This window comes from Microtus pennsylvanicus, chromosome 11, assembly GCF_037038515.1.
Source record: "Microtus pennsylvanicus isolate mMicPen1 chromosome 11, mMicPen1.hap1, whole genome shotgun sequence".
NCBI classification, from domain to species: Eukaryota; Metazoa; Chordata; class Mammalia; order Rodentia; family Cricetidae; genus Microtus; species Microtus pennsylvanicus.
This window is the reverse complement of record NC_134589.1, coordinates 42,004,911-42,028,794: the sequence shown is the minus strand read 5'-3', so window position 1 is coordinate 42,028,794 and position 23,884 is coordinate 42,004,911. Positions and strand designations below refer to the sequence as shown.

General features: G+C 36.9%; 1 protein-coding gene across 6 annotated transcripts in view; it reads left to right on the top strand.

Moving 5' to 3' along the window:
• Nucleotides 1–23,884, top strand: part of Nf1 (neurofibromin 1) — a 262,777-nt gene that overhangs the window by 61,097 nt on the left and 177,796 nt on the right. For 4 of the 6 annotated variants that reach the window (XM_075991447.1, XM_075991443.1, XM_075991442.1 and 1 more), the window contains exons 6-13: nucleotides 6,227–6,294; nucleotides 6,516–6,591; nucleotides 7,285–7,442; nucleotides 11,264–11,437; nucleotides 11,857–11,979; nucleotides 12,440–12,514; nucleotides 14,245–14,274; nucleotides 19,579–19,710. In XM_075991447.1, coding sequence (XP_075847562.1) covers nucleotides 6,227–6,294; nucleotides 6,516–6,591; nucleotides 7,285–7,442; nucleotides 11,264–11,437; nucleotides 11,857–11,979; nucleotides 12,440–12,514; nucleotides 14,245–14,274; nucleotides 19,579–19,710 — 836 coding nt within the window. The remainder of the gene's footprint in view (nucleotides 1–6,226; nucleotides 6,295–6,515; nucleotides 6,592–7,284; nucleotides 7,443–11,263; nucleotides 11,438–11,856; nucleotides 11,980–12,439; nucleotides 12,515–14,244; nucleotides 14,275–19,578; nucleotides 19,711–23,884) is intronic. The other 2 variants (XM_075991444.1, XM_075991446.1) reach the window with 1 other exon arrangement.

Here is a 23,884-nt window from a genome sequence, read left to right as displayed (position 1 = left end):
GTCCAAAGTGGTTGCTGCTTCCTGCTCACTTGCTTCAGTCAGCATAATGTCATTAATGTAGTGTATCAGTGTGATACTTTCTGAAGAGATGCTCAATATCCCTTCAAACTAAGCTATGACACAGGAGTGGATAGTTAGCATATCCTTGAGGTAAAACTATAAAGGTATGTATTACTTACCCTGCCATCTGAAAACAAATTGCTTCTGGTTGTTCAGATACTGAGAGAGGAATTTGCTTGACTCAAAGCTGAATACTATGTACCAGGATGTGTGTTAATCCATTTAAGTAAGCACATCTGGTACAGCAGCTGGAATTTGAGTCACTCCTTGATTAAGTTTGATAGTCAGTTGTCATTTTCTATGATCCATCTATCTTTTGCAGGGAACCAATGTAGAAATTCTGCCAACTTCTAAGTATATCTATATCAGTTATATATTCTTTTTTTGTTTTGTTTTGTTTTGATTTTTGAGACAAGGTTTTTCTGGAGCTTTTGGTGCTTGTCCTGGAACTAGCTCTTGTAGACCAGGCTGGCCTCGAACTCACGGAGATCCACCTGCCTCTGCCTCTCAAGTACTGGGATTAAAGGCATGCGCCACCACTGCCTGGCCAATTATATAATCTCAAACTGAGGAAATAACCACAGGATGAGTTTGGGGACCCACTTGACCTCTGTGAGTTGGACTAAAGCCAAAATTAAGCCCCTAAGACACATACTTTAACTGGAGGACCACAGTGCTATTTGAGATCTCTTGGAATCAGTGTCAGTTTAGAACCAATATCCAGTAGACCTTGGAAAGTCTCATTGTTTCCTTTTCTTCAGAGTACAGACTCATGTAAAAGGTCATAGGTCCATTAGGAAAGAATAAGAGAAAGGGTAACAGTAAAACTTCTAAGTATTTTAGCAAGGTCCTCAGGGGGACCTGGCCTTCTCATTCACGGGCTTCTGGGTCGTCAGACCAACTGAAGTCTGGAAATTGGTTCATAGGCTGAGATGCCCTCTTTCTTTTGTTTGTTTGGGAATTTTTCTTCTTATACAGATGTACAATAAACACATAGTAGGCTTCTTATCTAATTCATTCCTGGAAGTATCATGACTAGCCAGTACCAAAAGTTCCATAGGAGTCATACCATCATAAAAGCCACTTTGTCTGTGCTGCTTATTATGTAAATATGTTCTCCTTACTTTTGGCAATTCAGTACTGCTGCTACCTGGCTCCTTCTACTATGGGAGCCCAATTAAGCCCATCACATTTAACTTTTCCAAGTTAATAATAAAAATAGGAGCATCAGTGTCTCCAACCCTAAGGTCTGGCACAAGGAAAAGAGCTATGACAAAGATTTCAAATGGCTTATTCCCCCTCTTATAATTTTATGTCTTATAGGAGTAGTGAAAGGCTGTCTTCTGGGCCTTCCCATTGTGGAGGATTGGGTTTTATATGGTACACCATATTATATGGTACAAGCCCTAAAATCTCTTCATCAATGCTAAGCCAAGGGACACCAGGTATCCCCAGTTTTTTTTTTTTCAGTGATTGTCTTGTGCCAAGTGCTTCAATCAACCAGTCAAACTTCTGACACCTTTTTTAAACCATGAGAATTTCAATATTACACTTAGGACTTTCACTCAGTGGGTCCATATCAATAAGCTCAGCTTGATCCAGTTTTATGTTCCTTTCACATCATTAAAGATCTATTCTCATACATATTCTCCCGACTTCTGTTTGAATGAATTAAACACTCTAGTGGTGTAGCACACCTTCTTACGAATTTTACCTTTAGGAGCCTGCTTAGGCTTGATTCTACTTGTATTTTGTAGGCTACTTTTGGTGGGTACTGAGGGATCTTAGTATGGTCTTGCCTAATATTTCTTCTTAAGGGAAAGTCACAGCTAGTTTGTAGACAAGTATTAATTTCCTCAGGCAAAGGTACAGAAGGAAATACTGCAAGGGATGGGATGCATCCTCCACTAGGAGTGGGAAGACTACTTTCTCAGGTGAGATAAACCCTTCAGAATATGAGGCTTCATGAGTCCTCTGCTTTGCAGATTGGAGAAAAGGTACCCCCTTTAACAAATGGTGCTGGGGAAACTAGATTTTTATATGTGGAATGCAAATAAGTCCGTATCTCTTGCATTGCACAATAATGAATCAGTATACCAAAACCTTAATGTAGAAAGACGGCGTAGGGGCTGGAGAGATGGGTCAGCAGTTAAGAGCACTGACTGCTCTTTGAGAGGTTCTGAGTTCTCAGAAACCACATGGTGGCTAACATCCATTTATAATGAGATCTGGTGCCCTCATCTGGCGTATAGACATACTATACACATAATAAATACATCTTAAAAAAAAGACAAAGATAAAGCATTTCAGTAAATAGGCATAGACAAGAATTTCCTGAAAAGAGCTATAGCATAGGAAACAGTACCAAGATTTGACAAATAGAATCACACACCAAGCATAGGACGCACTCACTAGATTGAAGAGACCATTTACAGATTTGGAGGAAAAAATTGCCAACCTCACATCTGGCTGAGGATTGATATTTAGGATATATAAAGAACCTGTTAAAATTAAACTCTAAGACCATTCAGTCTATAGATAGACTTATGAACTGAAGAGATAGTCCCCATTAATAGAAGGAGTACAGATGACCAGTAGATACTTGGAAAATGTGTTCAACAATCAGGGAAATGTAAATTAAAACTGCTTTCAGAGTTTTTTTCACCTCAGTTGAAATTGCTATCTTCAGAAAACAAATGCTGGTGAGGACGTGATGCAAGAGGAGCCCTTATTCACTGCTTTTATGAATGTAAATTTGAATTGCTACTATGGAAATCAGTTGGGAGGGTTATTCAGAAATCCAGTAATAGACGTATGGTTTAGATACACTACTATATTGCATAGCCCAGAAATACATGTACATCCATTTTTACTGCCGCATTATTCACAGTGCCAGGAAATGATACCAGGCTGAATGTCCATCAAGAGAAGAATGGATACAAAAAAATGTGGTACAGTGAGTTGTGATAGCTACAACAGTGGGCATTTGTGTGGCATTGGGAGGGAAAGCTGGGAAGGATGGTGGTAAGGCCAAGGCCAAGTTAATTTCTTGCTCCTAGAGAGCTATATACTTGCTTGTGGGCCATGTTCACAGGCAGCATGGATAGGTAGGTGCTGCTGCTGTTATGCACAGTGCTGAAATTCTGGAGAACCTCACCCTTAAGGCATTAGAGCTGGCAGCTAATGCTTCAAGGATCTCACTAGGAAGTGTATCTCTCAGCGTCACTTGCAGCTTGCAGGCTGTGGTGAGGAGGAGTCGGATTCACTTATCAAGGCTAGGGTAGTCTGATCCCTTATATCCACAAATCTCAAATTACAAAGAAATGCCAGCAGAAAACTGCCTACGAGAGTTATTTTAACCAGCTTCCTTCCTTCCCATTGTTCTGTAACTGGAACAGAAGATAACAATGAGAACGTGGCATTTTAAAAAATAGTTAAATGGAAAAGTATAGATAATCACTGTAGCCATGATCAAAGAAATATTTGTATGTTCTTTGACTCAGAGTTTGGTGAAGTACCTTTTCATATGGCGAAGTTGTGTGTTGATTGGTCATATTTTTCCTTTGTTTTTTTATTAAAAAGAAAAGCGAATTGTATTGGCATTTCATTTGCGTTTTAATAAATAAAGCTTGCCTGAGGATCAGAAGAGTAAAACAGCCACACTGGCCAGAGTTACAGACCAGGCAGTGATGACACACACCTTTAATCCCAGTAGCCACACTAGTTTGCCCTAGAAACCAGGAGGTAGTGGTGTACACCCTCCAGAACCAGAGAGGATTATAAAATGGGAGGAGATAGCTCTCAGTCTCATTTTGAGATTCCTGGAGGATAGCCATTTTGAACTGAGGTAGAGGTAAGAGCCAGTGCCTGTCTGCTTTGCTTTTCTGACCTTTAGGTCAGAAAATTTCTGTCTGTGAATTTTTATTAATTGTGCTTCATAACATCAATGAACCATGATATATATCAGAATTTTATGCAGCTATAAAGAAAAATATAGTCATGACATTTGCAGGAAAATGGATAGAACTAGAAAACATTAAGTTAAATAAGCCTGATTCAGACAAACAAATCATGTTTCTTTCCTATATGGAACCTAGATTTAAAGGGGTAAGTTGTATGTGGGAGGTTACAAAGTGGTTCGTGATGGGGTGAAGAAGTGGATCCTAAGAGGGAGAAACAGAAGTTAATGAAATACATACCGCATGAAAGCAGAAGGGTGGATTGCTTGGTTTGGAAAACAGAGAGCCTACTAGGAGGCAGGGAATATGGAGGTAGGGTAGGGATAGTGATGGAGAGCTATATAGAATGACAAATATTCATAAAGTGCCATAATGATGCCCATTTCTTTGCATGATACCTTAAGATTAAGAAAAGGATCAAAAATAAAGTATAATCTATTTTAAATAGGTTAGCAGACTTAAAACTGCCCTGTTAGACAGTGATGAGCAAGGACATAACACAGATGGTCAGTATGCTATGTTCAGTTGACAATTTTTCTGAAAATCTGCTCTGCAGATCTCATCAAGAGTCCTTACAAACTGTTTGTCTCCTAGATAATTGCCTACCTTGAAGAAAATAATAATGTAGAAAATCTTTATATAAGTACACTGTTTACCAGTGCTACTTATAATACTGGAATACTAAAATTTACTTAGATGTGCAACTGGAAAACATTCCTTCCTTCCTCTTTCATTCATTCTTTCTTTCCTCTTCCTTTTTTTCTTTCAAGATTTGTTATGTGTGTGTCTGTGTGCATATTCTACACTGCCCTCAGAGACCAGAAGAGTGTGTTGAATCCTGTGAAGCTGAAGTTGCAGATGGTGTGATGTGGGTTCTGGGAACTGTCCTCAGGTCCTCTGAAACAGCAGCCAAACCACCTCTCCAGCCCCTGTAGTTTTTTCTTTTCCTTTTTCTTCTGAGCTTCTCTGTCCTATATGTAACTTACTATGTAGACCAGGCTATCCTCAAACTCAGAGATCCTCCTGCCTCTGCCTCCTGAATGCTATGATTAAAGATATTGCCACCGTGACTAGCTTTTTTTTTAATTAAAAATAAGATTTATTATTTTTATTTTACGTGCATGGGATTTTGCCTACACGTGTCTGTGTAGCTTGTGAGTGTCTGCTGTTTGGTGCCTGCAGAGACCAGAAGAGGGTGCCTGAGCCACCATGTGGGTGATGTGTATCAAACCCAGGTTGCCTGGAAGAGTGTCTAGTGCACTCAACCACTGAGCCATCTTTCCATCTCCATGTTTTTGGTTTTTGGGTGTGTGTGTGTGTGTGTGTGTGTGTGTGTGTGTGTGTGTGAGAGAGAGAGAGAGAGAGAGAGAGAGAGAGAGAGAGAGAGAAAGAGAGAGAGAGAGAGAGAGAGAGAGAGAGAGAGAGATTTTTTTAAAACAGGATTTCTCTGTAGCTTTGGAGCCTGTCCTGGAAATAGCTCTTGTAGACCAGGCTGGCCTCGAGCTCACAGAGATCTGCCTGCCTCTGCCTCCCAAGTGCTGGGATTAATGGCGTGCACCGCCTGGCCCATTCCCATGTTATTTATTTATTTATTTATTTGTAAACATTGAAATAATAGAGCAAAGGTAAAACCTGTAGTTCAAGGCATGTTTGCTTTTTACTTTCTTCCGTCTTTATCAATGTAGCTCATGAGTCTGGGGTTTATATTTATTTTTACTGTTAAGTTGCTTATTAATAATATTGGTGGTTTCATGCCTTTGATCCCAGCACTCAGGAGGCAGAGGCAGGTGGATCTCTGTGAGTTCGAGGCCAGCCTGGTCTATAGGGCGAGTTCCAGGACAGGCTCCAAAGCTACAGAAAAACCCTGTCTCGAAAAAACTTGAAAAAAAAAAAGAAGAAGAAGAAGAAGCAAAATAGTATATAGAATTATTTTATAGCTGGGCGGTGGTGGCGCACACCTTTAATCCCAGCACTTGGGAGGCAGAGGCAGGCGGATCTCTGTGAGTTCGAGATCACCCTGGTCTACAAGAGCTACTTCCAGGACAGGCTCCAAAACCACAGAGAAACCCTGTCTTGAAAACAAACAAACAAACAAACAAAAAAAAAAACAAAAAAAAAAAACCAAAGCAAGAATTATTTTATAATAGTTCTCAATTGTATTTGTGTTAAATAATTAAGAGTTAATAAAACAAAATTTTTCCCTCCAGAAACAGCATTTAAATTTAAAGCCCTGAAGAAGGTGGCCCAGTTAGCAGTCATAAACAGCCTAGAAAAGGTAAGCCCCAGCCTCCTGCGCACCCAGGTCTGGTGTCAGGTACAAAGTGTGCTGTGTTTATACCTTGATATAGGAAAGTCAGATCTCGTGGTAGTTTTACATTGCATGGTGAAAAGAATGCAGTACAGTATTTTTATGTAGAAAGTTTAGATTCTGTGCTATGTAATATATTGGAAATATTGACTGCTTTCATATAAAAGCACATATTTTGTTACTCATAGGCCTTTTGGAACTGGGTAGAAAACTATCCGGATGAATTTACAAAGTTATACCAAATTCCGCAGACTGATCTGGCTGGTAAGCCGAATGACTGTGTGTGGGGTGAGGGGTGCGTGTGTCTTTGTTAAGCTCTTAGAGGTAAAACATGCTGCTTTTCGCTTACTTTGTTTTAAAAGTGGCTTTTCTATCTTTTATTGTCAGCTGTTCCTCAAATAGGAGTTACGATTTTTCTCTCCTATTTCTGTATTATTTCCAGTCCTTTCCCCTTGGAGCAAGTAGGTAATAAGTTTTAAATAAAGCTCTAGTCCTTCATGTGTGATTGAATATTGATAGCTCTCTCACAGCACGTGTGTGTGTGTGTGTGAGAGAGAGAGAGAGCGAGAGAGCGAGAGAGAAATAGAGAGAGAACTTTATATTTAGGTAGGTTTGTCTGAGGAGGAAATACTATTTTTATTTTTGAATAAGATTTTTGGGGGGATACCTGCATAGCAGAGAATAGAAACTTCTGGGGAGCGGGGAATTCTTTTTTGAAGCTGCCAATTTTTTGTTCCTTTTATAAGACCCTAATAGTGTGACAAAAGCCATTCTAAAATGTGGACTTTTATAGGATGGGTCAAGGTAGCCTTTCTCACACATTCTTTTAAAACTGTGATCTTTGGGTTTTTTGTTTGTTTACTTGTTTGTTTTGTTTTCTTATAGTCTGTATTTGAATTTAATGCTAAGGATTTTCTTATCTAATAAGATCATTTACTATTTGTATTTTTTACATAGAGTGTGCAGAAAAGCTGTTTGACTTGGTGGACGGTTTTGCTGAAAGCACCAAACGTAAAGCAGCAGTTTGGCCACTCCAAATCATTCTCCTCATTTTGTGTCCAGAAATAATCCAGGATATATCCAAAGAGGGGTTTGATGAGAACAACATAAATAAGGTGAGGAGGGCAAAGAGAATGGCTGTCATTTTCTGATGGGAAGCAGCTGTTTCACTCAAGTGTACATTTTAGTTCTAGCCGTTGTGGGTCGAGCAGTTGGCTGCCTTAGCAAAGTCATGTTCACAAGTTAGTTTATTTAAAAGGATGAGTAATATACTCAGTGTCTGAAGGCTCTGAACTCTGTTTTTTTAGTACTGAGTGATATTAACTGATCATTTTTGTTAATTAAGCTTGTACTTTGCTTTATTCATCATTATAATATATTTAGAATTTATAATTTAACTTTATATTTATGTGTATAAATTGAATATAGCTTACTATTTACAAATAAATTACATAGCAAACTGCATTTTCTAAAGCTTTATGGCGATTTTTGGAAATATATATGTTGGTTTTTAGAAATATATATTTAATATGTTTTTTCATTGTGAAATATTTTTTATCCTAACAATTTTATATCTACAAAATTAATGAAAGTTCAGAAGTTTCAGTCTTTCCTATGGGCTAAAATAACCTAATTTTAAAAAATCTTATATAATCATTAGATTTTGGTGTTCCCAAGTTTTCTTTGACTTTTGCTTATTAGCATTAATTTAAAAAACTGGGATTAGCCAGGCAGTGGTGCATGCCTTTAATGCCAGCTAAGGAGTCAGTGGCAGGCAGATCTCTGTGAGTTCAAGGCCAGCCTAGTCTACAAGAGCTAGTTCCAGGACAGCCAGGGCTGTTACACAGAGAAATCCTGTCTCAAAAAACAAAACAAAACAAAAACAATAAACGAAAATCCCCCAAACCAAAAAACCCCAGGGATTTGAGAGATAGTTTATTGGTAAGAATTTCTGCTCTTCCGGGGGACCTGAGTTCAGTTTCCAGCATCCACATTAGGCAGTAACTCTTGTAACTGCAGACCCCCCCCCCCCAAAAAAAAGAAAAAAAAAACACTAAGAAGGACTAAAGAAGCTGCTCAGACACTTTCCACCAAGGCTAATAACCTAAATTGGATCCCAGATCCCACATGGTAGAAGAAGAGAATTGACTCCTACAAGTTGTCTTCTGACCCCTACAGAAATGCTCTGGTGCATTCTGACACATACAGAAAATAAATAGGTGTAAAAAAAGAAAAAAAACTTAGTAAATTGAAACAAAGAAAATTTCACTGTATATTTCACAGACAAAATTTCACACTCATTGAAAAAAGTCACTTTTCTCATATTTCTCTTCCTTCTTCCCTTTCTTCCTTCATTTATTTTTTCAATATAGAGTATCTTCTCAATATGTAGCTCTCACTGTCCTGGACATCTCTGTAGACTAAGCTGGCCTCAAACTCACAGAGTTTTTTTACCTGCCTCTGCCTCTTGAGAACTGGATTAAAGTGTGCACCATTATGTCTGGCTTTCACCCTCAGTTTTAAGCTGGCTAGTTACAGTTATATCTAGAGCTAAACTATATAGCAATCCATAATTAAATTGACACATTGATCACCTTTTCCAGGGTCTTTTGTGTGTATTTCTCTATGTAGGCTTTGTCTTTGAAATTTTCCTTTTTTTTTTAAAAAAGATTTTCATTTTAAAATTCTCTGATCAATTAAGAATGCTTGTTTGTCTTTGAGAGGACCCAGGTTCCCAGAACCCACGTAGCAGCTTACAACCACCTGTAGCTTCAATTTGGGGGACTCTGACAGCCCTCTTCTACCTGACCTCTAAAGGCACCAGGCATGTACATGGTGAGGTACATGCAAGCTAAACACTTATACATATAAGTTAAATATCCTGAACAAATATTTTAAGCTGCTACTGGGCTTAGCTTGTGGGTTTTTTCTGCCCTTGAGATTGCCCTGTTTTTGATCTGTCTTTATTTGGCTTTGAAATCAAGATACCTGCTAGCTTCACAGGCCTGAGTAGGGTTTTCTTCCCCCTTGTTTTTGATATGAATTGCCCTTGAAAGTTTGATCCTCTTGCCTCAGCTTTCCAAGTGTGGCAGCGTACTGGCCTCATACATTGAAGTAGAAAATATTCCTTTCTCTTTAAGTTTTTGGAAGTACTTGAGAAGGGTTGGTGCTAAATTTTAAAATGTTTGATAGAATTTACAAAATGAACATAGGATTCTGGATTTTTCTTTGTAAAGAGGTCTTTTATTACTGATTTATTTTTCTTAAATTTCTGTTAATGCTTTCTGTTTCTTCATGGCTTTTGCTAGACCATGTACCTATAGGAATTTGTTATTTCATTTTTATTCTGTTTATTAGTATATAATTTTTATAATATAGTCTTTTTTTCAAAATCTGTAATGTCACCACATTTAGTTTTGACTTTACTAATTTCAGCTTGCATGCATGCACAAGTGCTCTCTGTGTGTGTGTGCGTGGTGTATGTACATGTATGATGGGTGGCACACATCCATGGTGGCCTGCTTATCTCTCTGATTCTGACTTGCTTGAGCTGGCTTCTCACTGAACCTAGACCTGACTGATGGTAGTCAATAAGTCCCAACAACTTTTTTGGAGTGGCCATGTTCATCTTTTTAAATTGTTCTGGGATCTGGACACAGCTCCTTCTGCTTGTACAGCAAGTGCTTTTGCCATTTCTCTAGCCCACCTCCATCCCCGCCTAAAATCTACCCCAAAAAACTTATAAATTTTGTTGACTTTTTAAAAAATCAACTTTTGTGGGTTTTTTTTCCCTCCACTGCTATTGTATGTCTTGTTAAATTCATCTCTTCTTCAATATTTATCATCCCTGCCCTGTGCTTCTTCTGGGCTTAGCTTCCTTTTATTTTTCCAGTCCTGTTACTGATTTGAGAGCTTTCTTATTTTCATGGGTTTAAGTTTTATTCAGCACGGCCCTTGCATGATGCATTACCTTATTTTACCTGAAGGTGTTTCTAGTTTCTTTCTTCTGATGAGTTTTTTTAATTCATTATCTGCTGAGACTTTGTTTAGTTTTTACATATTTGTGAATTTTCTAGTTTTCCATAGGCTTCTGGTTTCCAGTTTCTGCTTCCCTTTACTAGAAATGACATGTTAATTTTAACCACTTTCAACATATTAAGATTTGCTCATTGGCCTAACATGTGACTCATTTTGGAAATATGTGCCATGTACACTTAAGAATATGTATTCTGGTTTTGGATAAGTTTAGCTTTTGAAATGTTAGTTTTGAAGATCTATCTGGAGATGAGATGGAAACCTGAGGTTTTCATCTAGCAGAAAATCCAAGTAAAGAAATTTGTAAGGTACAAAGAGGGTATTGAAGTCACAGAAATGTATTTTTAGATGCTGGAGAGATGGATCAGTGTTTTAAGATCACTTGTTGCTCTTGCAGAGTAACCAGGTTTGACCCTGTCCTGAACAGTTCAGAACACATCACAAAATCAGCACATAGGTGACTGAAAATTCCCAGTGGACATTGTCATCATCAGAAGAGGTCTTTGATCCATTTTGAATATACTCTTGAGTAGTAGAAAAGAATGAAACAAGTTGACATATACCACAATCACGACCGTCATATATTTAAACGTCAAAGATAACATCAAAAGGAAGATAAGATAAAACCTACTCTTATGCTGAGTTTCAATGTATAGGAAGGAATGTTTCTTTTATCACTATAGAAAGTCAACAGAGAAAGCAGAGAAAAGTGTTTTGTCTTTATGTTCTTTTTTAACTTGAGAAAGATTAAGTGATGATTCCTTAAATATGAAATGAAAGCCAAATATAAATCATTCTTTTTATAGTTTGAATTTTAGACTGCTGATAATTTGCTACTTTGTTAGATAATCTACAATAGTACAAACTAGATTTCTTGTCTTCCTAAATTTAAATTCTGTAGAAACTGTTTCTGGACAGTTTACGAAAAGCACTTGCCGGCCATGGAGGAAGCAGGCAGCTGACTGAGAGTGCTGCCATTGCTTGTGTCAAGTTGTGTAAAGCAAGCACTTACATCAACTGGGAAGATAACTCTGTCATTTTCCTACTAGTTCAGTCCATGGTTGTTGATCTTAAGGTAATATGCTCTTCTTTCCCGTCTATAGACTTTAAGTAAATTAAGTGGATAAACGTCTAGTCTGAGTATTCTGCTAAAGATAATTTCTAACTCTAAGGTAACTTTGAGGATAAGTTCAGAGGAACTGCTTTTGTTGTTACTGTGCTCATTAGATTGAGAACATGAAGAATGATGTGCAGTTTCCTTAATATATACATACGTGGGTCTTAATGTAGAAATTTTGCTTGGTGGGAATCATATGTGGTATAAGAAACCTTACCTGATATCTACTACCAGAAGTAAGCAGTATTTTGGGCTTTTTCTGTCAACTAAAGTTTACTGTAATTGATGTGGATCATGTTGATTATGTTTATATACTTTGTTAAAGAAATACTTAACGACTATTTAAAGGCCACTGTTTTCTGTTGGGATTTTTATAGAACCTGCTTTTTAATCCAAGTAAACCATTCTCTAGAGGTAGTCAACCTGCAGATGTGGACCTCATGATTGACTGTCTTGTCTCTTGCTTTCGAATAAGCCCTCATAACAACCAACACTTTAAGGTAAGAAAATTGTTTTATGCAACCATGTTTATTGATGTGGTTGTGCTTATAAAATGCAGAGACTATAAAGATGAATAGGTGTATTTTTATTAGTATTTCTTTAAAAAAACAGATTTTTAAAAAATTTTTTTATGTATCTGGATATTTTGCCTGTGTGTATGTTTGTGCACCATGTATGTGCTTGATGTGTTTAGAGACCAGAAGAGTCATTTATCTTCTGGAACTAGAGTTACAGATAGTTGTGTGCTGCCATGTGGGTCCTGGGAATTGAGCCTACGTCCTCTGCAAGAGCAGTCACTGCTCCTAGCCTGTGAGATAGCTCTCTTGCCTCTTAGTATTATCTTTTAAATATTATATATTGATGCTAATTTGAAACTGTAAATTAATTTTATCAAAAAATAATTTAAGTTTTTGCTGTTATTTTGTCCTTTTTGTGTTAATGATTTTTTCCCCCCCGCAGATATGCCTGGCTCAGAATTCACCTTCTACATTTCACTATGTGTTGGTAAACTCACTCCACCGCATCATAACCAATGTAAGTCTAAAAGGTATTCTCCATTACTAAAAAAGTACTTTTTCTTTTTTCTTTTTTTTGGTTATATATTTTTCCACTTTTTTTTTTAAAAGATTTATATATTTATTATGTTTACAGTGTTTTGCCTGATATCCCTGAAGGCTGGAAGAGGGCCCCAATGGTTGTGAGCCACCATGTGGTTGCTAGGAATTGAGCTCAGGACCTCTGGAAGAGCAGCCAGTGCTCTTATCCTCTGAGCCATCTCTTCAGCCCCTATTTTTTCCGCTTTTAAGAAAGATGCTGGTTTTAGCACAAGTTCTTTACTTAGAACCTTCTATAAAACCATGAGTGTCTTTGAGGTGGATACCAGCATGTGATCTACAGCTGTAGTTTTTATGTGTGGTCTCAACATGAGGCTCTTACTGAGAGGGAAAAAGTTAATAGACTCTTTTGGAGAGAGTAAGCCTAAAAATTTCATTAAAGTTCAAAACCCATTGACAGCAATGACACTGAAAATATAGTTTAGTACTTTCATAGCAAACTATTTGTATGTTCTGACTTACTTCAAAGGAAGAATAATCATAACATAGCCTAGTATGGCACACTTACAAATGGTTAAGCCTTGTTTGATTATACCTGTTAATCATCCTTAATTAGAATAAAATGCTAACATTTTAAAAGATGTATTCACAAGATGCAAAAGCATAGTAGAGAAAGTGAGCGAATTCTTTAGAGAGGTATTTGTGATATAAGTGTGTGAATTAAAAAGCAGACTGTAAAAACTTACTAGATGTGGACTTTAGATTTTTAAAAATTCTGCTCCTTTTATGAACTCTGTGTATTTGAATGTTCTATGATTTTATTTTTTATAGTTCTTCTTTTATCTATTGAAAGATATGCTACATTTATGAACACATTGTTTACTTTGTTCCTGCCTTCCCCCCTTAAAGTCTTTGATCATTGATACCTTGGTATATTTGTCATATTTATAAGTAAATTCCATTTTGTGACTCTTGCAAATTAAAAATAATCCCCACTTCTTCACTTACCTTGGATATATTGAATTAAACCAAATATTCCTCCCCACCACCCTTTTTTGTTTTCTTTTTAAAAAGATATTCTTGCAGGGAAAAATAACTGCCGATAAAGTCACTTAGTGATACATTCGTTTTGCTTTGTGGAGTGCTAATACATTTCAGGACAGTAATTCTCTGTTTTCAGCCTGGCTTTGTGCCTTGAAGGACATTTATCATTTTCTGCTCAGTTCATGAAACGGCAACTATGCTGTATCTCCTGCATTATGAACAGCTAAGCGCTTGGGGGAACAATACTGCCTTCAGCTGAATATTGCTGCCTTAAATTATGGGTAGACTTTATACTAAATGTGATTAGTTCCATAGAGGATAGTCTAATGAATCTGAGTGTAGATGAAATATGTTTACAGGAAAAACTTAAAAATGCTGCACACTTGCCAGTGTAATGACTCAGACCATTGTCCTTCAAAGGTGTAGTTTTAAAGTTAAAAATGAACAAACCAAAAAGATGGTTTGTCTATCCTGTAAGTTAATATGTAATTCAAAAATAAGATATTACTCCCCACTTTGATTCAAATGATAGAAAGTATTCCACTTATTAACTAAATAACTTTATAGAAATGGTTAAAACCTAATAAATCCACGTTTATAATATTTGATAGTCTGTGATTAGTTCCTTTAATTGTGAACTATTTTTGTCTGTAATTGAATACATAGAGCACTTTCAAGCATGGACTTGGCAATGCTGTAAGTGGCTGAGCTGCTCTTTTCTGGGTTCCAAGCATGCCAGAGTGTTAGTCCCTTGCATGCCTCAATGTGCCTGGTGAAAATGTGTGCACTCTCTTTAAGGAGTGCTGCATGTGTGAAAGCAGAGTGTGTCTGCATCCGGGAACATTGTGTTTATAAAGCTCCTATACTGACTTATCTTTAAATAATATATATTAGAAGCCGTTCAGTGGAATAGCTGTAAAAAACTCAAATAATGCTGGTGTCTTTTTGTTTATTTGGTTTTGTTTGTTTGTTTGTTTATTTTTGAGACAAGGTCTCACTACGTAGTGTTAGATGACCTGAAATGCACTGTTGTAGACCAGACTGGCCTTATACTTACAGAGACCCATCTATCTGGCTGTCTTCCAAATGCTGGGGTTAAAGGACTGAGCCACCACACTGGTCCTCCAAAGTGACTTTCAAGTTATACTTTAGTTATCCTCATCTCTAGAGATTGATAGGTAAATTGTTTCTTATTGGCTAGCCTAACAAATACTGATTCTCAAGCACTTTTAATTATAAAGGACTAATTAAAACAGTTGATATGCAAATTTATACAATCAAGTATTACAGAGTCATATGAATTCTTTCCTAGTTTCATGAAGTCCAGATTTTAGATTTATTTATGTATGTTTTTTAAATGATTTAGTTCAGTATGCCTTCTATGTTTTCCTTTTTCATGTCTCTTAATCCAGTTGACAGTTTTTTAAATTTTTGTGTTCCCTTCAAAGATAAAAGTTTTATTATTTTTCTGGGTTTATATAGAATTAGAACTGATGCTTGAAGTTTTATTTTGCCTCTGTGAGATGTCCTCATATACAATTTGTAAGTACTGTTTAGATATAAAACATTCCAATTTCTTTTAGAAATTCTTAGAGTCTATTCATTATTTGAATTTTGTTGCAGTGTAAGTTTTTAGCAGTTTCTAAAATGTTGTTTATACTGTCACTTTTTAAAAAATAATATGCACAAGAAAGAAACTACAGTTTTAAGATCAATGTTATAAACTTTATCTGTATAAGTTTTTTTTTGTTTGGTTATTGAGATGGGATTTCTCTGTGTGGCCCTGGCTGTTCTGAAACTCTGTAGCTCAGGCTGTCCTTGGACTCACAAAGATCCACTTGCTTCTGCCTGCCTGGATTAAAGGAGTGCACCACTGCTACTGGGTTACTGTGTAGGCTTTTTAAAGGTTAAATTAGATGTGCAGTTGGGAAATTAAGAAGTAAACATAGAAGTGAACACGCTACATCTGGGATAGTAGTTTTTTGCAGATTTTTCCTTGTAGCAGTTTATTGTAGTTTTCTTATTAATACTTCATATATTGAAGACAATCTTCTTTTAAGAGATGGTTACAGAAATATTTCCAGGGTATTTTAAAATCATTTAAATAATCTCTTGGGAATATATATATATATATTATATATTAAATATATATTATATATATTTCACTTATATGAGTATATGTTGCAGGGGAGCCTGCTTGTTCGTCCTGGCAGCCCAGGTAGCTTAGCCCTGAAATAATCACACAGAAACTGTATTCATTAAATCACTGCTTGGCCCATTAGCTCTAGCTTCTTATTAGCTAACTCCTACATCTTAATTTTAACCCATTTCTATTAATCTGTATATCACCACAAGGTTGTGGTCTACCAGCAAAGTTTCAGCATGTCTGTCTCCGGCAGTGGATCATGGCCTCTCCCTGACTCCGCCCTTCTTTCTCCCAGCAGTCAGTCCCATCCTCCCCGCCTACCTAAGTTCTGCCCTATCAACAGGCCAAGGCAGTTTTTGTGGTTTTTTTTTATTCATTAATGGTAATTGCAGCACACAGCAGGGACTCCTACATCATGTATAAGTAACTTTTTAAAATAAGTATTATTAAGGGGAAATGTCTATTTAAATTGACTAGTTTCAGAATGGACACATTTAGTAACTGATCAAAATACTAAACTTTTTAAACTAACTCAATTGATATCTAATTTTAGTGCCTGTTTTATTTGAATATGCATCCATTACTTTGAAATAAATGGATTGATTCCTTACTAAAAAGAAAATTATAAAATCATTAAATCTTAAGCCTGTAAGTTAATATTTTATACTTACTATCATGGTACATTTTACAGGTATCAAAAATGCTTACACAGAGCTGGGTATTGGTGGCGCACGCCTTTAATCCCAGCACTTGGGGGAGGCAGAGGCAGGTGGATCTCTGTGAGTTCAAGGCCAGCCTAGTCTACAAGAGCTAGTTCCAGAACAGGTTCCAAATGCTTCAGAGAAACCCTGTCTCGAACCCCCCCCCCCCCCCCCGCCAAAAAAAATGCTTGCACAGTAAACTGGTTGTGGTGGCTTAGAATTTTAGCACTTAAGAGGCTAAGGCAGGAGAATAACAAATTCTAAACTAGTTTGGGCAACATATTTGTAAATGGGAACTGCATTTTTATTTCCTGGCTTCTCATACCCAAATAATCACACAGAAACTATATTAATTACAAAACTTAGCCAATGACCGAGGAGTATTTCTAGCTAGCTCTTACATCCCAAATTTCTATGTATCTCCACCAAGTTGTGGCCTATCGGCAATGCTCTGGCATTTTTCTCCACCTTCTGAACTCCACTTTCTGAACTCCGCCTTCTGTCTCCCAGAATTCAGTTTAATTTTCTTGTCTAGCTATATTATGCCCTGCCGTAGGCCAAAGCATTTGCTTTATTAACCAATGGTAATAAAACACATTCATAACAGGGGGGTCCCACATCATTTCCTCTTTTCTGTCTAAATAAAAGGAAGGTTTTAACTTTAACATAGTAAAATTACTTATAACAAAACAGCTATCAAGCAAGAATTATAGTTACAACATTTAGTCTATTTTGGCAAAATTAAAGAAATTGACAATATTAAAAAAACAAACAGATGAAGCCAGGTGGTGGTGGTGCACGCCTTTAATCCCAACACTGGGAGGCAGAGGCAGGTGGATCTCTGTGAGTTTGAGGCCAGCCTGGTCTACAGAGCGAGTTCCAGGACAGGCTTCAAAGCTACAGAGAAACCCTGTCTCGAAAAACCAAACCAAGCAAGCAAACAAACAAAAAACCTGATGAAGATAACAACCAAAACTGAAAATAGCACTTCCCCATTCCCCAATAATTTGTATAGATTGTTTAAAAGGATGCCTGTCTCTTTAGTTTATTAATTTTTGGCACGATTTTATGCAGCATGTAGGAAGAAATAGAAACTCAGTGTACTGTTTTTTAATTAAATCATCCAGCATTTTGTTAGTTTAAAGTGATTTAAAAAACATAGAAATCCAGTGGCATTGATTCACTTGGGCATATCAGTGCCAAAGTTGAGAAATGTGTTATCTAACTGTAGTTGTTAGTGTTACCAGTTTTATCACATCTGAGGATGAGCCTTTAGCATGCCCATGAAAGGTTGTCTTGACAATGTTAATACTAGTAGGAGGGGCCCTGTCTGCTGTGTGACACCATTTCGTAGGCAGTGGAGTAGACAAAGAAGTTGGGCGCTAGAATGCATGTGTTCAGCCTGCTCTTTGTTCCTGTTTATGGGCCATGGATTTGAAGTGAGCATCTCTCTCGGATGCTGCTTCTGTTATTTCTTGCCACTATAACCTGAAACTATGAAATAAATAAACTCTTTTGCCCTTAAGTTGCTTTTGTCAGGATATTACATACAACATGAAGAGAGATGGAGACAGTGAACTATGTCAGTTTGTAGACTTAGCTAAGTTGAATAACAGAGACAGCTAAACCATAAATCCTATTATTTATAATTTTAATTAATGAATTTTTAATGTGTGCAGTTGTTTTACTTATTTGTGTATCACATGCATGTTTGTTGCCTACAGAGGCCAAAAGAGGGTGTTGGATCCACGGAAGTGGAGTTGTAGATAGTTGTGAGCTGCCATGTGGGTGCTGCCTATTGAATTGGGGTCCTCTGTAAGAGCAGCAAGTGTTTGTAACTCCTGAACTACTTCTCTGACCCCTATTTTATTTATTTTTTGAGATGAAGTCTTGTGTTGCCCAGTGTATCCTTAAACTTCCTCCTGCCTTAGCCTCTCTGTGTCAAGATTAAAGGTGTGCTCCACTATGCCTGAGTTAGTTTTGCTTTTAGGTTTCTTGTAAATAGAATTTGAAACTCAAAATACTGAGTTATGAGTGAAAACTTAAATGCTAAGACTAGCTTGATTCTGAATAAAAAATAAAGTATGAGTAGGAGGTGTGAAGCTGTTAATTTATTTATTTTTATTTATTTTTAGTATGTGAATGTTATTATATTATATTTTTAACTAGAGTATTACAAAGCTGAAAATTCATATTTTAAGCCTGTTGTTTTCATGTGTAATCTATATAAGTAGTGAAAGTTATGTGATCATTTTTCTATAAACTGATGACAAACTTTAGTGACTTTTCACAATTACCATTTTTTGAAGCATTTAAAATTGAAGTATATTAATTAATTAATTAAATTTAAAGTAAAGGTGATTAAAGCTACACTTTTAATTAAAACAGGCATCATAGGTAGGCTAAACAGAAATAGGAATATATATATATGCGTATACATATATACACACATACATAAACACACACACACATATATAAAATCCTTAGCTTCTTCTGAGGATGTAGGTGAGTGGTAGACCATGTGGTTAACGTACAAAAGCCCCAGTGGCCTCACTTTAATTTTTACAATGCTATAAATTAGGATCAGCTGTCTTTGTTTATGGTGGCCATTTAGTCTTCCATGTATTATGTGCCATCTGCTTATCAACTTTAAGATTATTGGTTAACTAATAGCTTTATTTCATTTACTAATTTCATGTTGTTGATTATTGTTGTTCGTAAGCATTTAACTAATGGTTTACATAGTCTTTCAACATTGTGTTGAATCACTTATCTCATAGAAAGCTGTGATGATAGCATTCTACCTACCAAAAAATATATAATATATGCATGTGTTTCTGAAATGTGTAAAAACACAGAAGATAAAAAGACAAAGATTGGCTAAAGAATTTTCCAAATACTTTGATTTTAAATTTAGAATGACATTATTGAGAAAGGATAGCCTCATTTGCACATGCTCATTATTATATTTTAAAGTATAGTGTGTCTGGTTAGTGTTTGACTTAAAGACATCATTTGAAGACTTTGAAAATCATATTGTGTGTTTGCATGCTCTTAGAAAGTTTCTCACAAGGCTAAAAACTAGAACTACAGTGGTGAAAGAGTATAGTCATGTGATTTTTTTTTTTATTCTGTTCTCTCGTTTTTCTCTAGTCTGCATTGGATTGGTGGCCTAAGATTGATGCTGTATATTGTCACTCAGTTGAACTTCGACATATGTTTGGTGAAACACTTAATAAAGCAATGCAGGGCTGTGGAGCGCACCCAGCAATACGAATGGCACCAGTAAGAAACCACGAGTTTTGACTTTGACCTGTCTGCTGCATTTTCAGTGTCTTCGTCTCATTCCTGCTGACTTGAGTGTGGAGGGTCGACTGACTCTTCTCTTTCCCAGGAGTGCTGTGTGTGGTCCATCGCAGTGCCACTGCTCCTGGTTAACAGGATCTGTTTTTAACTGTGTCTGTGAAGTGAGCTTAATTTTCTTAAAGAACAGTTTCCAAAAAATGCTAGTAATATCCTAGTGAATCTCACCATTCTTCTTCTGTTTTTAGTTGAACTTTTTCTTACTCAGGTGTTTTGATTTGTTTCTTGGTTTCAAGGATGAGTAATGGAACCAGACCCTTGGGTCAGAGTGAATGTCCTGATGCTGAATAGTACATAGAAAATTAGAAACTGACTAAAACAGTACTCAAAGATACATACATTTTAGTAAATACGATCGATCATTCAGTAAAATTTGAGCAAAACTTGATAGGCACTTTGACAATAATGTTTATTTAAACTTAACAAAGGCATACTTCGAAATTGTTCCATGAAATTTATTAATTTAGAATTTAAAGGTCATGGAATGTGAGTGTCCATACCTAATGATAGGATCGTGTACATGATTTCTGTCTGTATGTAGGAAGAGTTTCACATGTCAACTCTTGACATTGATTGGTGGTGCTTTGTCTTCTGCTTATTTTCTATTCTTATTGGCTGCTGTCGCTCACATGGTCAGATGCCAACCAGTCACTGTTTTGCATGGCAGTGGGCTTCTGTGGCTGTAAGTATATATGACCCCTTGTAACTACCTCAGAAAAGTCTGTTATTTCTTTGACTTTTCTGTGTATAGTTACCATTGTAGTCACATCATGTCATTCCAAAAGAAAATATAGCATGTCTTTATTGGTTTTATCTAATAAACTTTCCATCTCACACTTATAATTTAAACAGCTTCCTCCTTGGCATGCTTTTATTTCCAAGTTCCTATCATCAGTATACAAAGTATACTAAACACTTTTGTTTTATACAGTTAGGTTCACTGCTTTCCAGTTGTCAGTAGCAGTTTTTGAGGATGTAAAAAAAACAAACAAACTAGATAATCAAATGAAATTTTTTTTTTTCGAGACAGGGTTTCTCTGTAGCTTTTTTTTTTTTTTTGGTGCCTGTCCCGGAACTAGCTTTTGTAGACCAGGCTGGCCTCGAACTCCCAGAGATCCGCCTGCCTCTGCCTCCCAAGTGCTGGGATTAAAGGCGTGTGCCACCACCGCCCGGCTCAAATGAAATTTTTTATTTAAGGAGCGTTGGCATTATTTATCTCAAAAATAATAACTGAAAGGGCAAGTCATTGGTTTGTTTGTTTGTTTTTTCCTTCACTGTTGGAGATCAAGGCCAGGTCCCCCATATATGCCAGACATGTATTGTACTATACCCTCTTGGCCCAATGATATTTTATTAGATAAAATTTAATATGAAAGCTTACTTTAGTTGACCTTTTGTGATGACAAGTACACAGTATATTTTCAATTAAAAAGTTTGTCACAGGTATATATGTTAAAGGTAACATATATAATAGCTATGTAAATATTATTTAACTAGACATTAATTCCTTTAAGCTTTAGTAATTCCTTGACCTCACCCCACACTTCGGTTGTCCATTAGGAGAGCATGCTAACAGTCAAAACCAGGGCCTTTACTCTGAACAACTATACCACTGAGCTGTATCTCCAACCCCGGATTACTGTGTACTGGGATATAGTTCAGTGGTAAAGTGCTTACCTCATATACATTGGCCCTTAGGATCAATTTTCATCATTGCAAAAAAGGGTTTTGTTTTTATTACCTAAGTTTATTATATACCTCTTATGCTGGTAGGAGATATAATAGGAATTGATGAAAGAAACATATTTGCTCCTGTTTTATATCCAACCTCGTACTTCCTCCATTTAATTTTTATGTATGAGTGCTAAAACAAAATGAACCTTGTTTATTCCTTTGAACAGCTAGAGTTTTGAGTGGTAGTGTGATATGTTTGACATTTAAAAGTTTTTATTAGACTTGGTTGTTAGTTGGCTCTATTAGCCCTATAGTATACTACAATCAGTATTTTCTTAAAGCCATAATTAGAGAGGATTTCTTGTGGTTCAAGGATATCAATGATAGGAATTTTTATTTCCATTTTTATTTATTTTTGGGAATACCAATATAAGTTTAATTTCCAGAATTGCTTTTAAGCTTTTTTTTCCTTTGGGATATAGGCCATGTGGCTTTGGTTGACCTCGGACTTGCTGTCTTCCTGCTTCCACCTTCCCAATGTTTTATAAGATTTATTTTTACTATTTTTTTTGTTGTTTTTTTTTGTTTTTCGAGACAGGGTTTCTCTGTAGCTTTGGAGCCTGTCTTGGAACTCACTCTGTAGAGCAGGCTGGTCTCGAACTCACAGAGATCCGCCTGCCTCTGCCTCCCGAGTGCTGGGATTAAAGGCGTGCGCCACCATCACCCGGCCCTATTTTTACTATTTTTAATTACATGAGTATATGTGTGAGTGTGTTCACATGAATGTAATTGCCCATGTAGACCAGAGGCATCAGATTCCCCGTAGAGCTGAAGTTAAGGTGATTGTGAGCCATCTGACCTTATTGCTGGGGACTGAACTCAGGTCCCCTGATAAAGCTGTACTCACTCTTGATGACTGAGCCATCTCTCTGACTATTGCTAATGTTTTAAAGCTTTGTATATTCTTTTTTTTTTTATTTTTTTTATGGTTTATTTAACTTTATTTTATGTGCATTGGTGTGAAGGTGTCAGATCCCCTGGAACTGGATCTTCATAGACAGTTGTGAGCTGCCATGTGGGTGCTGGGAATTGAACCCGGGTCCTTGGGAAGAACAGTCAGTTCTCTTAACCGCTGAGCCACCTCTCCAGCCCGTATATTCTTATGTATAGAATTTTGAATGTATGTGTGTAATGGCTGTAGGAAAATTTTTTGCTTTTTGTAGTTGTTGTTTGTTTTGTTTCAAGACAGGGTTTTTCTGTGTAACAGCTCTGACTGTCCTGGAACTTACTTTGTAGACCAGGCTGACCTCAGAGATCTTTCTGCCTCTGCCTCCCAAGTGCTGGGATTAAAGGCATGCACCACTTCTGTCTGGCCCGGGTAAATATTTTCATCATTTCTACTTTCATATAGGAAGTAGAGAATTAATATGACCCAGTTATATAGAGTAAGGAAGTTTTAGTGTTTGGGAATCCTTAAGGTAAGCAGCACTCCTTTCTGTGCTTGTGTGCAGACAGGTGACAGATGTGCCTGGTGCTGATGCTAGGCTCACAGGCTGCTCCTTGCATTTGGAGACTTAAGAATTCAAGCCTTCACTTTGCTGCAGAAGTAGCAATCCAGAAGTTCCATGTGGCTGGGTCTCATGGAACACACCTTTAATCCCAGCTCTTAGGTAACATAGGCAGACAAATCTCCATGAATTTGAGGCCAGCACGGGCATGTAGTTTGATCATTTTTCAAAAAAACAGTTCTTTCTATCAATAGGTAATGTAATATGTGTTTCAAAGCTTGACAACTGCCTACTATTTTGGAGATAAGTTAGTTGGTATAAAGCAGTAGTTACTGGGGGCTGGAGAGAGGGCTCAGCAGTTAGGAGCACTTGTTGCTCTTAGAAAAGACCTGAGTGGTTCCCAGCCCTCGTAAGGTGGCTCATGAAGATCCTCATCTCTAGTTCCAGGGGATCTGGTGCCTCTTCTGACTTTTGCCAGCACCAGCATGTACATGGTGCACATGCATATACACAAGCAGGCAAAACATACTTATAAACCTTCTTTTAAAGCAAAAAAAAAAAAACCTAATTGTTTGGATTTTCTTTTTCTTCAACAAGATAAAAATATGTTATTTTTACTTTTAGCCAACATAGTTCCCCTTTTTGACTCTTCTACAGAGCAGCCCTGAAAATGTTTTGGATAAACTCAGCCAGTTTCCTCAGAGTTTTTATTATATATATCTTGCGTTGGATGATGGGCTTTTATTGTTTCAACTCATTGAAAGTGTTTCATTTGATTTGTTTTGATAACTAAGCAAACCAAGGTCAAATATTGTTAAAGGAATTAAAAATGTCACGTGGACAGTGAATGATCAGGCAGAGTTAGTTTTGAGGTTTTTCTGATATCCAGCCTTCATACTGTTTGTCTGGATACC